Source organism: Microtus oregoni, unplaced genomic scaffold (assembly GCF_018167655.1).
Source record: "Microtus oregoni isolate MIOR12 unplaced genomic scaffold, Mior012 000008F_ref0000371, whole genome shotgun sequence".
Taxonomy (NCBI): domain Eukaryota; kingdom Metazoa; phylum Chordata; class Mammalia; order Rodentia; family Cricetidae; genus Microtus; species Microtus oregoni.
In genome coordinates this window covers 55,747,286-55,761,484 of record NW_024543067.1, presented here as the reverse complement: position 1 = coordinate 55,761,484, position 14,199 = coordinate 55,747,286, and the positions used below count along the sequence as shown (strand labels likewise).

The 14,199-nt window shown below is 39.1% G+C and overlaps 1 protein-coding gene across 1 annotated transcript; it reads left to right on the top strand.

Annotated features, from left to right (window-relative positions):
- Nucleotides 1-9,321: 9,321 nt before the first annotated feature.
- LOC121451972 (olfactory receptor 8D4-like) lies at nt 9,322-10,257 on the top strand. The gene has a single exon (XM_041657816.1). The coding sequence runs from the start codon at nt 9,322-9,324 to the stop codon at nt 10,255-10,257; it is 936 nt and encodes a 311-aa protein (XP_041513750.1).
- Nucleotides 10,258-14,199: the final 3,942 nt, after the last annotated feature.

Genomic DNA, 14,199 nt, shown 5'->3' with positions numbered 1-14,199 from the left:
AGGAATGAAGCCTATTTGATCATAATGGATAATTTTTCTAATGTGTTCTTGGATTCGGTTTGCCAGTATTTTGTTGAGGATTTTTGTGTCGATATTCATGAGTGAGATTGGCCTGTAATTCTCTTTCCTGGTTGAGTCTTTGTGTGGTTTTGGTATCAGAGTTACTGTAGCTTCATAAAAGGAATTAGGTAATGACCCTTCTGTTTCTATATTGTGGAATACATTAAGGAGTATAGGTATTAGGTCTTCTTGGAAGTTCTGGTAGAATTCCGCATTGAAACCATCTGGTCCTGGGCTTTTTTTGGTAGGGAGGTTTTTGATAACAGCTTCTAATTCTTCGCGACCAACAGGTCTGTTTAGATTGTTCACATGGTCCTGGTTTAACTTTGGTATATGGTATTTATCTAAAAAAGTGTCCATTTCTTTTACATTTTCCAGTTTTGTGTTATACAGGCTTTTGTAGTAAGATCTAATGATTCTCTGAATTTCCTCTGTGTCTGTGGTTATGTCTCCCTTTTCATTTCTGATCTTATTAATTTGCATATTCTCTCTCTGCCCTTTGATTAGTTTGGATAGGGGTTTATCAATCTTGTTGATTTCCTCCAGGAACCAGCTTTTTGTTTCATTGATTCTTTGGATTGTTTTCTGTGTTTCTATTTGTTGATTTCCGCCCTCAGGTTGATTATTTCCAGTCTTCTTCTCCTCCTAGGTCAGTCTGCTTCTTTTTTTTCTAGAGCTTTCAGGTGGGCTGTTAAGTCTCCAATATGTGCTTTCTTTTTTTTCTTTAAGTGGGCACTTAGTGCGATGAACTTTCCTCTTAGCACTCCTTTCATAGTGTCCCATAAGTTTGAGTAGGTTGTTTCTTTATTTTCATTGAATTCAAGGAAGACTTTAATTTCTTTTTTTATTTCTTCCTTAATCCAGGTATGGTTCAGTAGTTGACTGTTCAGTTTCCATGAGTTTTTAGGCTTTCTGGGGGTAGCATTGTTGTTGAATTCTAACTTTAATCCATGGTGATCTGATAAGACACAAGTGGTTACTAATATTTTTTTGTAACTGTGTAAGTTAGCTTTGCTACTGAGTATGTGGTCAATTTTCGAGAAGGTTCCATGAGCTGCAGAAAAGAAGGTATATTCTTTCTTATTTTGGTGGAACAATCTATAGATGTCTGCTAAGTTCATTTGCTTCATTACCTTCATTAATTTTCTAATTTCTCTGTTAGGTTTCTGTTTGATTGACCTGTCCATTAGTGAGAGAGGATTGTTGAAGTCTCCTACTATTAGTTTATGCGGTGTGATGGCTGCCTTGAGTTTTAGTAATGTTTCTTTTACGTACGTGGGTGCTTTTATATTAGGGGCATAGATATTCAGGATTGAGACTTCATCCTGATGAATTGTTCCTGTTATGAGTATAAAATATCCCTCTCCATCTCTTCTGATTGACTTAAGTTTGACGTCAATTTTGTTAGAAATTAGTATGGCCACACCTGCTTGTTTCTTAGGTCCATTTGCTTGATAAGCCTTTTCCCAGCCCTTTACTCTGAGTAGGTGCCTGTCTTTGTGGTTGAGGTGTGTTTCTTGTAAACAGCAGAATGTTGGATCCTGTTTTCGTATCCAATCTCTTAGCCTGTGCCTTTTTACAGGTGAGTTGAGCCCATTAACATTAAGTGATATTAATGACCAGTGGTTGTTAACTCTGGTCACTTTTTTAGTAGTAGGGTTTGTGTTTTTCCCTTCTTTGAGTTGCGCTGGTGAAGGGTCTCTAGATGTCTGAGTTATTGTGGTCATTGTTGGACTCCTTGGTTAGTGATTTTCCTTCTATTATTTTCTGTAAGGCTGGATTTGTGGCTACGTATTGTTTGAATTTGTTTTTATCCTGGAAAATTTTGTTTTCTCCATTTATAGTGAACGAAAGCTTGGCTGGATATAGTAGTCTTGGCTTGCATCCATGGTCTCTTAGTTTTTGCAGTTTCTCTATCCAGGACCTTCTGGCTTTCATGGTTTCCATAGAGAAGTCAGGTGTAAGTCTGATAGGTTTACCTTTATAAGTAACTTGGCCTTTTTCCTTTGCGGCTCTTAATATTCTTTCTTTATTCTGTATATTTTGTGTTTTGATTATTATATGGTGAGGGGATGTTTTTTTTTTTTTTTGATCCAGCCTATATGGTGTACTGTATGCTTCTTGAACCTTCCAAGGAATATCATTCTTTAGGTTGGGAATGTTTTCTTCTATAATTTCATTAAATATATTTTCTGGACCATTGAGCTGCACTTCTTCTCCTTCTTCTACTCCAATTATTCTTAGGTTTGGTCTTTTTATTGTGTCCCATTTTTCCTGAATGTTTTGTGATGAGAGTTTGTTGGACTTGCTGTTTTCTTTGATCAGTGCGTTTGTTTTCTCTATGTTATACTCAGAATCTGAGATTCTTTCTTCTATCTCTTGTATTCTGCTGGTTATGCTTGTTTCTGTAGTCTCTATTCGTTTACCTAGATTTTCCACGTCCAGCCGGCCCTCTGTTTGTGTTTTCTTCTTTGCCTCCATTTCAGTTTTCAAGTCATGAACTGTTTCCATTATCTGCTTGATTGTTTTTCCTTGGTTTCCTAGGGTATCATTCACTGATTTACTCAATTCCTCAAACTTTCTGTTATACTTCTCATCCATTTCTATAAGGGCATTTTTTTATATGCTGTTTAAGCGCGTCAATCACTTTCGTAAAGTCAATTTTTTCTACTTCTTCTTGATTAAGGTGTTCATGTCCTTCTGTTGTGAGGTCGCTCGGTTCTGGTTGTTTCTTGTTGTTTTTCAGGTTGTTGGGTGAATTCTTGCCTTGGCGTCTGCCCATCTTTTCCTCCGAATGCTCCCCTATGGATCTTCCTTTGCAGGATCAGGTCTTCTTGCCCACTGATGTACCTTCCCAGTGATGTCACTCCCCAGTGATGTTTCTCCTGGTGTCCAGAACGGATCTCTGTGCTGCTTGGGTGGCTTGCAAACAAAGGGCCACAGCACTCACTCACCACAACGATGTTTCACCTGGTGCCCAGATCAAAACTCCGAAACTCCGTGCTGCTTGTGTAGCTCGCAAACAAAGGGCCCACCCTGCTTGCTGCAGGCAGGCTATGGAGACAAAGGAGCTACCGCCCTCCCCTTTACCCTCCCAATTCGGGTTCGGTCCCAGAGCCCAAGCAGGCTGAGCTGGGAGGTGCTATGCCGCCAAAGAAGAAAGGGAGGAAGGGAGACAGGGGGTGGGGTATCTGGATGTAAGCTGGATGGGATAGGAAGAGAGAGGAGGTATCGGGCAGTATAGCCCCTGTAGGATGACCAGGAAGTGTAGGAGGGATGAGGACCATCTGAGTTCCCTGTTCCCTGCTGCCGCAGCCTAACCATTTTCTTTAAGCATTTGATTTTATTTCCTTATTATTAATAGAAGAGAAAGAAAAAAAAACAATGATTCAAACAACAAGGAAAACAACCAATAAAATTAAAGAAATTAATTAGTATTTCTCAAAAATATGTTTAAACACAAATGGTCTCAACTAATGAATAAAGAAATGCAGATGAGCCTACTGGATTGAAAAACAAGATCCAGCTGTCTGCTGCCTCCAAGAAGATACATCACAGACAAAGTCACCTACAGATTGCATCAGAGGCTCAAGGCTAGAGAGGTGGCTCAGCAGTTCAGAGCACTTACTGTTCTTGCAGAGTACCTGGGTTTGGTTTCCAGCACCCACATGGGGTAGCTTTCAACTGTCTTACATCTTCGCATACATGGTGCACATAAACTCAGGTAGGCACACATCCATACACACAAATAAAAGTAAAAACCAAATGACAGAGGCTGATGGTGAATTTATCAAACAAATGGAAGCCAGTAACAATGAGGCAAAGCTGTCATACTATCTGACAATGGAATCTGTTGGAGGAGGCCACTTGCTGGTTCCCTACTCAGCCCCGAAATAATCACAGAGAAACTATATTATTTAAAAGACTGCTTGGCCCATTAGCTCTAGCTTCTTATTCACTAACTCTTACATCTCAGTTTAACCCTTCTCCATTAATCTGTGCATCATCACGAGGTCGTGGCAACCAGGAAAGTTTCAGCCTGTTTGTCTTCGGTGAAGGCTTCATGGCTTCTCCCTGACTCTGCCCTCTTTCTCCAAGTATACGGCCTAGCTTTCCCCGCCTATTTCTGTTCTGCACTGCCATAGGCTCAAAGTACTTCTTTAGTAATCAATGGTAGTCACAGCATACAGAGGGGAATTCAACATCACCTCCCCTTTTCTGTTAAAATAAAAAAAAGGTTTTAACTTTAACACAGAAAAATTACATGTAAAAAGACAGGTATCAAGCAAGAATTATAGTTACAATATTTATATCTACTTTACCTTTTATCATAACTAAGGAAAACTATAGTTATAACCATCTATTCTTCAACTCCATCAAAGACTCCAGAAGGATGTAATATTACCTAAGGAAACAGGAAGTGCATTGTAAGCAACTTCCAAAACTCTAGAATTGACAGAGACATCTCACTGCCTGGACAATCATTCAAAGTGTTGTACTGTTGGGGCATCCATCTTCAGCCTACAGGCCTATAGTATCCAGCAGACTTTTCCCCAAAGCAGGAAATTCAAAGACAGTTCTGCTTATATTGGCAGTTTGTTAGTCACATCACTTTTTCTGTGTCCTGCAGAATGTCCAACAGGCTCTTTCATAAGACAGTAACACCAAAGGATCGTCTCACCTTTAGGCAAATTCAGCAATCATTTCTCTGTGTGTCCTCCATGTCCAGTTCATCAAGGAGTCCAGGCAAGAACAGTTTCTTGCCCAAATGGCTAATAAACTCCATAAGGAACCTCTTCAATGCCCATCTTCCCCTTGAAGTAGATTGATTGCAGCTGTGTCTCATTGTCATAAAAAGTCTTAAGTTCTTAAAACATTTTAAATGCCATATTCTGAAGGTTTCTGAAAGATTTGTAGAATGCCTATCTAACTAAAATATATTTCTATATATCTAGAAAACCTGACTAACATGGCTACAAGCTTGACTATTATAGATGATTATTAACCTATATTTCTCAATTAAACCTTACATTTTTAATTGATTTTTATTGAGCTCTACATTTTCTCTGCTCCCTTCCCTGCCTCTCCCCTCCCCTTCAAACCTTTCCCAAGGTCCCTTTGCTCCCAATTTACTCAGGAGATATTGTCATTTTCTACTTCCCATGTAGATTAGATCTATGTATGTCTCTCTTAGGGTCCTCATTGTTGTCTAGTTCTCTGGGATTGTGATTTGTGGAGTGGTTTTCTTTGCTTTATGTTTAAAAACCACTAATGAGTGAGTACATGTGAAAATTGTCTTTCTGGGTCTGGGTTCCAACTCAAAATGACGGTTTCTAGCTCCATCCATTTGCCTGCAAAATTCAAGATGTCGTTACTTTTTTCTGCTGTGTAATACTCCATTGTGTAAATGTACCACATTTTCCTTATCCATTCTTTGGTTGAGGGGCATTTAGGTTGTTTCCAGGTTCTGGCTATGACAAACAAAGCTTCTGTGAACATAGTTGAGCACATGTCCTTGTGGCACAATTGAGCGTCCTTTTGTTTTCTAATTTTCTGAGAAATCACCACACTGACAACATCCAAAGGAGCTGTACTAACTTGTATTCTCACCAGCAATGCAGGAGTGTTCCCTTTTCCCCACAAACTCTCCAGCATAGGTTGTCATCAGTGTAAGATGGAATGATTTGCATTTCTCTGATGACTAAGGATATTGAACATTTCCTTAAGTGTCTTTCAGACATTTTAGATTCCTCTGTTGAGAGTTCACTGTTTAGGTCTGCACTCCATTTTATACTGGATTAAGTGTTCTTTTCGTGACCAATTTCTTGAGTTCTTTGTATATTTTGGAGATCATACCTCTGTCTGATGTGGGGTTAGTGAAGATGTTTTCCCATTCTGTAGGCTGTTGTTTTGTCTTGTTGATCATGTTCTTTGCTTTACAGAAGCTTCTCAGTTTCAGGAGATCTCATTCTCTCAGTGTCTGTGCTGCTGAGGTTATATTTAGGAAGTGATCTCCTGTGCTAATGATTCAAGTGTACTTCCCAATTTCTCTTCTATGAGGTTCAGTGTGGCTGGCTTTATGTTGAGGTCTTTGATCCATTTGGACTTGAGTTTTGTGCATGGTGATAGACATCGATCTATTTTCACTCTTCTACATGTTTATATACAGTTATGCCAGCACCATTTGTTAAATATGCTTTCTTTTTTCCATTTCATATTTCTTGCTTCTTTGTCAAAATTCAGGTATTCAAAGGTGTGTGGGTTAATATCTGGGTCTTTGATTCAGTCCCATTGTTTGTCCTGTTTTCAAATACATACACTGTTTTAAGGTCACCAGAAAAGACTCATCCAAACATCATGAGGCATTGTACCAGAAATACATACCTTGGAACCATAGGCCAGTTTTGTGTGACTCTTGAGGCTCCTTTATTCATGAAGTATTAAACCATTCCTGATGACCTTTATACATTCTTACGTTTTCTGTGTCTTAGTTTCCTTGGTCATATCCATATCTCTATACTGAATATTATATCATATCCCTTCAGCTAAAGTAAATTCACCACACTTTTAAGGGTATAATTTTGTAATTTAACATACTCTACAATAATGAGGTTTTCCATTTCTGAGATCAAACAACACCTATGAGCATATAGGTGCTTCCTAGGACGCTCTATTGTTAACAACATGTCCCAGAGGGACTGTGTCAGGCAGCATATTAGACCCAGGGGGTAGGAGAAGCTCTAAGGGAGGGTTTGAAAGCTTAGCTCAGTGTGCCTAACCTACGACGGATACATGAAATGATGTATCATGCAACTTGGGACCAGGTCTTGCAAATATCCTGGCTGCTGAACCTCAGTAGAAAAGGAATCCCCGGGATGATTCATCTTTATATTTTTACATTAAAAAATGCTTGGGCTGAGAAACAAATTCTCAGCATCTTTTTATCTGCTATTGTTTAGTTAGTTAGGGAAGAATAAGGTATAGCTAATCACCTTTATTTCTTAGAGAAGAGGAAAAAAAGGAGATTCTTACCGGAAGCCACTAGGAGGAAGAAGGTAAGTCTCAGAAATGTTTGAGTATTATATCATGGTCTAATCTCAACTATGATTGCCCCATGAACTCTAGAGTCTTAGCACCTTTGTGCCCCACTGAGTCAGTGACAGGAGTGGAGGGAAGATGCCATTAGCCTGAGCTTCAAACATGCTTTGCAGACCTTATGAGTCTGCTCATATTTTTGGACTTATGTAGCTTATACAACAATGCTTTGTAGTATTTCTAAGTTTTATAAATTCAAGTTTTATAAATATAAGTTCACAAAGACTACATTATGAATTAGTGGCTTCCCTGTAAATCTTAGAGATGTGGTCAGAACTCTATCAGTGTGCTTTCTGTTACCCTCTGTGTTCATAATGAGACTTCAAATTTAGAAATAATTACAGTGAGATAATGGCTATCTATAAGTGCCTACTGAACACTTTAATGTGGCTGCTTTGATGTGATATGCACCAGAAATTAAAATACACTTTGTGTTTTAAGATTTGTCCTAACAAGTTCCCAAATGATGAGGATGCGGATGGGCACTGGACCATTTTGAGGAGAAAGCACATAAACCTAAAATTTCCGTGGGAATTAGGAAAAACAGAAAAGAGAACTGATTTGATCAGAAGAAACAGGAAATGTGGACGCATAGAAAGACCAATGAGACTAGGGGCTTGTATGGGAGGATCAGATATGTACTGAGAATGGGTTTGTGACCTCTAGGAGACATTAAAGATTGGTATGGAAACATCTATGTGATTAAATCAAAATAAAAGCCAAGAATATGAATCTTGTTCAGTGCCCATTTCATTTGTCTTTCTGTACAGCCACGATGACTACTCTGTGTATGTGCACCATAACTGGGAAGGAATAAATAGAAAGGAAGACACCCAGGTGTTTCTCTAACAGAACAAGGGCAACTGGGTACCTCCATTTGCTCATGATATGAAAGACCTGTGCTTCACAGAGTTGAGCCCCACTAAGAGAATACCCGTTGAATGTCATTAAGCCCCATTTCTTCAGAAAGAGAGAGGATTCTGGGAAATAAGAATATCCTGCATATTTGGAAATTCAGGTGGCCGAATAGTGTCTTATCCTTAATGTCTGTGACTGATGGGAAACCAAAAGGGAACAAGAGTCATGGAGGGGGGCAGATCCAGAACCGAAGAGGTTGAGAGAATGGTAGACACAAGCCTGAGAAGGCCTCCACATGAGTGAGTCCAGACAAAGATGTGAGGTCAGCACAACAGCAAGGAGAAAGTAATCAGGCTCAGAGACAAGGTCCCATTTAACCAGAGGGCAGGCCACTTCAAGATGATATTATCTGGCTCTTTATTAGAGACAGGAATAGACAAAAAGTGCTGTTCAGAAGCCTCCAGGCAGAGATGCAGTCTCAGAGTTGAGTAGTAGAAGCAGTAGTGATGAAGTCTGAGCCCAGACAGTAGCTGACATCAAGAATGCTGACAAGGCTTTGAGAACTCAGTATTCTCCCATCATCCATAATGTCAAGAAATAAGCTTCCAGCCAGGAAAACCACATAAAGCCCATTTTAAAAATACTTCAAAAACACACGAAAATTTGTTTTTCTAGATTTACACTACTGTTACAATGTATAATAAAAAAGCACCCATGTGTCCTATCATTTAATATGTTTGGAAATATTTATTCTACCTAGTCCTTTCAGAGAACTGAGGAATCTTTATGTTAACTCATCGGGTATTTCTATTAAATGGTCCTCGAGTACTCACTTCACACAATACCCATTAATATTTTCACTCAGCTAGTATTCTGCTACCTTGTTGGGAAATCTAGAATGCAATAAAAAATAGTTGCTAATAACACCTTCTGTGTGGACTAAGCAGAGTGAGCCACAGCCACCTGTGTTTTTGTAAGAGTCTTGGCCCTTTCTCTTTGTTAGGCACTTCTGCTGCTGGGCTTCAGAAAAAGCCTTCACAATGCTGAGCATCACTCCTGTCTGGGGTGGGATGTTTGGACTTTTGCCAGGGAATCTGAAGCCCAGGAGGGGATGGTGAAGTGTTTTGGTGATTCATAAAACTGATGGTAGTAGGTGCTTTTCTATGTAGATGCTTCCCCTTTGAATTTCATAACAGGGTCTTTGTTTTCACAGCCGGAAACACCTGGGCTCTGGAGGACCAGAGACCAACTCGGATTCTCTCTTATTTGACATTTACCGCCCCTCATCTTGACAATTTTCAGAGGAAAATGAGCTTAAGAAATCACTCGATGGTGACTGAGTTTCTCCTGTTGGGGTTAACTGAGGAGCCAGCGCTTCAGCTGCCGCTTTTCTGTCTCTTCTTGGCGATTTACATAGTCACTCTGGTGGGAAATCTTGGCATGATTGTGGTCATCAAGCTGAATTCTCAACTTCATACCCCCATGTACTATTTTCTCAGTAGTTTGTCATTTTTAGATTTTTGCTACTCTTCTGTTGTTACCCCCAAAATGCTGGTGGGGTTTTTAAGCAGGGATAAAGCTATCTCTTATTCTGATTGTATGGCTCAGCTGTTCTTCTTCTGTATTTTTGTCATTTCTGAATGCTACATGTTGGCAGCCATGGCCTATGATCGTTATGTGGCCATCTGCAGTCCTCTGCTCTATGCTGTCATCATGTCCCCTCGGGTCTGCTCCCTCCTGGTGGCTGCTGTCTTTTCAGTGGGCATCACTGATGCTCTGATTCACGGGGGCTGCATATTAAGGTTATCATTCTGCAAATCCAACATCATTAAACATTATTTCTGTGACATTGTCCCTCTTATTCAACTGTCCTGCTCCAGCACTTATGTCGATGAGCTTCTTATTTTTGTCATTGGTGGATTTAACATGGTAGCCACCAGCCTGACAATCATCATATCATATGCATTTATCCTGACCAGTATCCTCTGCATTCACTCTAAAGAGGGCAGGTCCAAAGCCTTCAGCACCTGCAGCTCTCACCTGACAGCTGTTCTTATATTTTATGGGTCGCTCATGTCCATGTATCTGAAACCCACTTCAAATGGTTCACTCATCCATGAAAAAGTGACCTCAGTGTTTTATACCACAGTGATTCCCATGTTAAATCCACTGATATACAGTTTGAGAAACAAGGAAGTAAAAAATGCACTGGTGAAGCTTGTAAGAAGAAAAATATCTTCATAATAAATGTGCTTTTTACTGCGATGCATTAATGTATTCCTAATTATATTTATATGCAAATGTTTATACCCTGACTCCTAAAGCGTAATCTGAGCTGAGGTTATCTATGGTACTATATTACAAATATTCATATTGCTAAATTGTACACACTTAAGGTTTATATGATATAATATAGTAAGTATGAAGCAAACAGCAGCATATATTTTATTATATTTTTATTTTTATTTTTACATACCAACCCCAGTTCTCCCTCCATCTTTTTTTCCCACCCCACCTTCTCCCACTTAACCCCAATCCATTCCTCAGAGGTGGTAATGCCTCCTGTGGGGAGTCAACAAAGTTTGATATAACAAGTTGAGGCAGGACCAAGACCGTCCCCACTGTTTCAATGTTTTGCAAGGTATCCCACCAAAGGGAATGGCCCCCAAAAGCTAGTTCAAATACCCAGGATAAGTCCTGATCCCACTGCCAGCAACCCCCTCCCAATAGATTAAGTCACATAACTGTTACCCACAATTTGAGGGCCTAGTTTGGTCCCATGGAAGTTCCCCAAATATCAATCCAAAGTCTGTGGGCTCCTACTAGCTCAGGTCAGCTGTTTCTGTGCTTTTCCTAATTATGATCTAACTCCCTTCCTCGTACTCAAATGATCCCTTCTTTCTCTCTTTACCTGATCTCCAAAACCTCAACCCAGTTCTTGGTTGTCGATCTTTTCATCGGCATCCATTAGTTACTAGATGTAGTTTCTTTTTTTCTTTTCTTTTCTTTTTTTAACAGTGTGTTAAAAAGATATGCAGGTTAAAAGTTAAAGTTCTTTTTTGGGGGGTTTTTCTTTTATTTATTTATTTATCAAATTTTGTGTCTCTTCCCCACCACCACCTCCCATATCCCTTCCCCTCCCCCACTCAACTCTCCCTCTCTTACCAGCCTGAAGAGCAGACCTGGTTCCCTGCCCTGTGGGAAGTCCAAGGACCTCCCACCTCCTTCCAGGTCTAGTAAGGTGAACATCCAAACTGCCTAGGCTCTCCCAAAGCCAGTATGTGCAGTAGGATCAATACCCAGTCCCATTGTTCTTGACTTCTCAGCAGTCCTCATTGTCTGCTATGTTCAGCGAGTCCGGTTTTATCCCATGCTTTTTCAGACCCAGTCCAGCTGGCCTTGGTGAGTTTCCAAAAGAACATCCCCATTGTCTCAGTGTGTGGGTGCACCCCTCGCTGTAGTTTCTATAATGACAACTAGGGTAATCATTAATCTGATTATAGGGGAAGGTCAGTTCAGGCACCCTCTCCACTATTGCTAGGAGTCTTAGCCGGAGAAATCCTTGTGGATTTCTAGGAATTTCCTTGCACCAGGATTCTCCCTAACCCTATAATGGCTCCCTCTATCAAGATAACTCATAGTTCTCACTCTCTATCCCTCCCCCAATTTTGCCATCTCTAACCCATATGTTCCCATCCCCCATCCCCTCCATTCTTACCTCCAGTTTACTCAGAAGAGCTTAACTGTTTCCTCATCCTGGGCTCTTCATGTGTGTCCCTCTTAGGGTCCTCCTTTCGGCATAGCATTTCTGAAGTTGTGGACTATAGCATGGGTATCCTTTGTTTTATGTCTAAAATTCACTTATGAGTGAGTACATATCGTGTTTGTCTTTCTGGGTCTGAGTTACTTCACTCAGGATGCTTTTATCTAGTTCCATCCATTTGTCTGCAAATTTAAAGATGCCATTTTTTTTTTTTACCTCTAAGTAGTACTCTAATATGTAAATGTACCACATTTTCATTATCCATTCTTCCATTGAGGGATAGCTAGGTGTTTCCAGGTTCTTGCTATTACAAGTAATACTACTAACATATATTTTAAATTTTAAGTTCCATATCATTTCCAGAACTAAACATATTTTTAACTCTTGTTTTCCCAAATCTAGTCCAAAGGGTTAAAAACATAGTGTACTGCATAATCATTTAAACAAAACAAAACAAAATACACAGTGTCATGGATTTCATCCCAACACATTTATAAAAAAATATGGAGAAAGTTTTCTTGTGTGTTTCCTTTTAAAGGGCCCATTAAAATCCAACACTGTATTTAAGTTAAGTGAAATTCTAAGGCAAAGATTAAGCAAAGAATCAAGCTAATATGACCTCAGTGAGAAAACTCATCTGGCCATCCAAACTGAATACAGCACGTCTAGAATAGAAAAATATTCAAATATTATCAAAATATTATGGATTTATTTCCTCATTTTATCAGTATATATGCAATACTTTAGTTCTATCTATTAGGTTTCCGTGAGATGATGTTTTTTTCCCAAGGACTAGGTATCTTTAATTTTCATCATATAGTATGTATTGAATGAAAAGTTATATTAAATACTTTTATGAAGGAACTTTTCAATGTGGAAAGCAAAATGAGGCACATTGAGTGTTAACAGAGCTCATCTGAGCCAAAGCAATGTTGGTCCATAATAAATGAACTGAAATGACATCCTGCATGTCTGGGGAAACAACAACAGCAACAACCCTCAAAAGTGTTGCTGCAAAGCACTGGTTTCTATTGTGGTGGCTGTAAATTTCTGTGAAGAACAGTACGAGATTCTGTCTGGAGGTCACTCACTGATGTTATGCATTCCAGGTAAGAACTGTGATAAGCTAAACAAGACATGCTCCAAGTTATTACTCCTTTAACGATGTATGTCATCATGTCAGTTTGTCTGCAGAGAACTGATTTTAAAGGTTAAAAGTAATTAGATCATGAGAGTTTGAAATCCAGGAGCACGTGATTGCTGCCTGAAAACCTCTTCCGTCAGACCCATTTGGGGTTTGTAGATTCCTGTCCCCATGTCTTTAAACTCCATGGTCAACCGAGAAAGCTTACTGCACAGAGGGCATGATGTATTTATTACAGCAATTTATTAATTCAGTTTCTGCTGAATAATAGACGCAACACACCAGGAACTAAGTTTTGGAATAATATGGGATATGTGTTAGACAGGACCTCTCCTTATTTGGGAAGATGACATTGATAGATAAATAACAGTAACAAATGAGCAAATATTATACTTACATAGATGCATATTTAGAAAAAGACTGAGTTATATAGTTTTCAGTTACCTAATGGTTTTAGTCAATATCGTTATTTAAGTAAAGACATTTGGGATGAAGAGACAGAAGAAGTAAGGTTTATGTATGCTGCTCATCTGAGGGGCTGTTGGAGAAGGAAAACATGCTACTGGCCAGCATGGGAGTGTACAGAGCTCTTACTAGACTACTGAAATAATTTGGAAGCATATTAAGACTAGATTTAAATTAGAGATGAAAACGTGAGTGATTTGAAACTTCTGACGTTCAATTAAGATTTATCATTGGGTAGGAAATGCACTATCCAGCAGTGACAATGTTTGATATTAAAATAGATTTGTAAGTAAGAAAAATATAAACCATAAGCACTAGTTGAGTTTTATTTAAATAAAATCATAATTAGATGAGAGGCCTAAGTAAGTGTGGACTTTATACATGTCTGGTTTTCCCGTGGAGCTGATAATGTGAGCATTGTAGAGTTAGTTATGTGATTGTTATGATGAAACATACTTTGGGGTTAAGTAGATGGTAGAATGGTAGCGTTTGACCTCTTTTAAAGGAAAAATTAGTTTTCTCCAATGGAGTCTCACTGAGTATTCAAGCCACACCTAAAGGCAGACCCCATGCCCAGCAGTAGATGGCTAACAAAAAATGAACTCAATGATATTCTTGAGGTTTAATGTTTTATAATGCTTTGTCTGGGAATTTTAATACCTTACAGGTCTTTTGTTCATATGGTGTTATGTTTTCTGATTTTGTCTTTTTATGGGATTTCTGTGTAATGTAATTGTGCATGTCTCTCTCTCTGTGTGTTTTTTTATTGTGTCTTTGGCTCTATTTTTCGAATAGTTTGTTTCTTTGTATGTTT

What these genes read in the sequence shown, in the direction of transcription:
- LOC121451972 (XM_041657816.1), top strand. Translation starts at nt 9,322, where the DNA reads ATGAGCTTAAGAAATCACTCGATGGTGACTGAGTTTCTCCTGTTGGGG.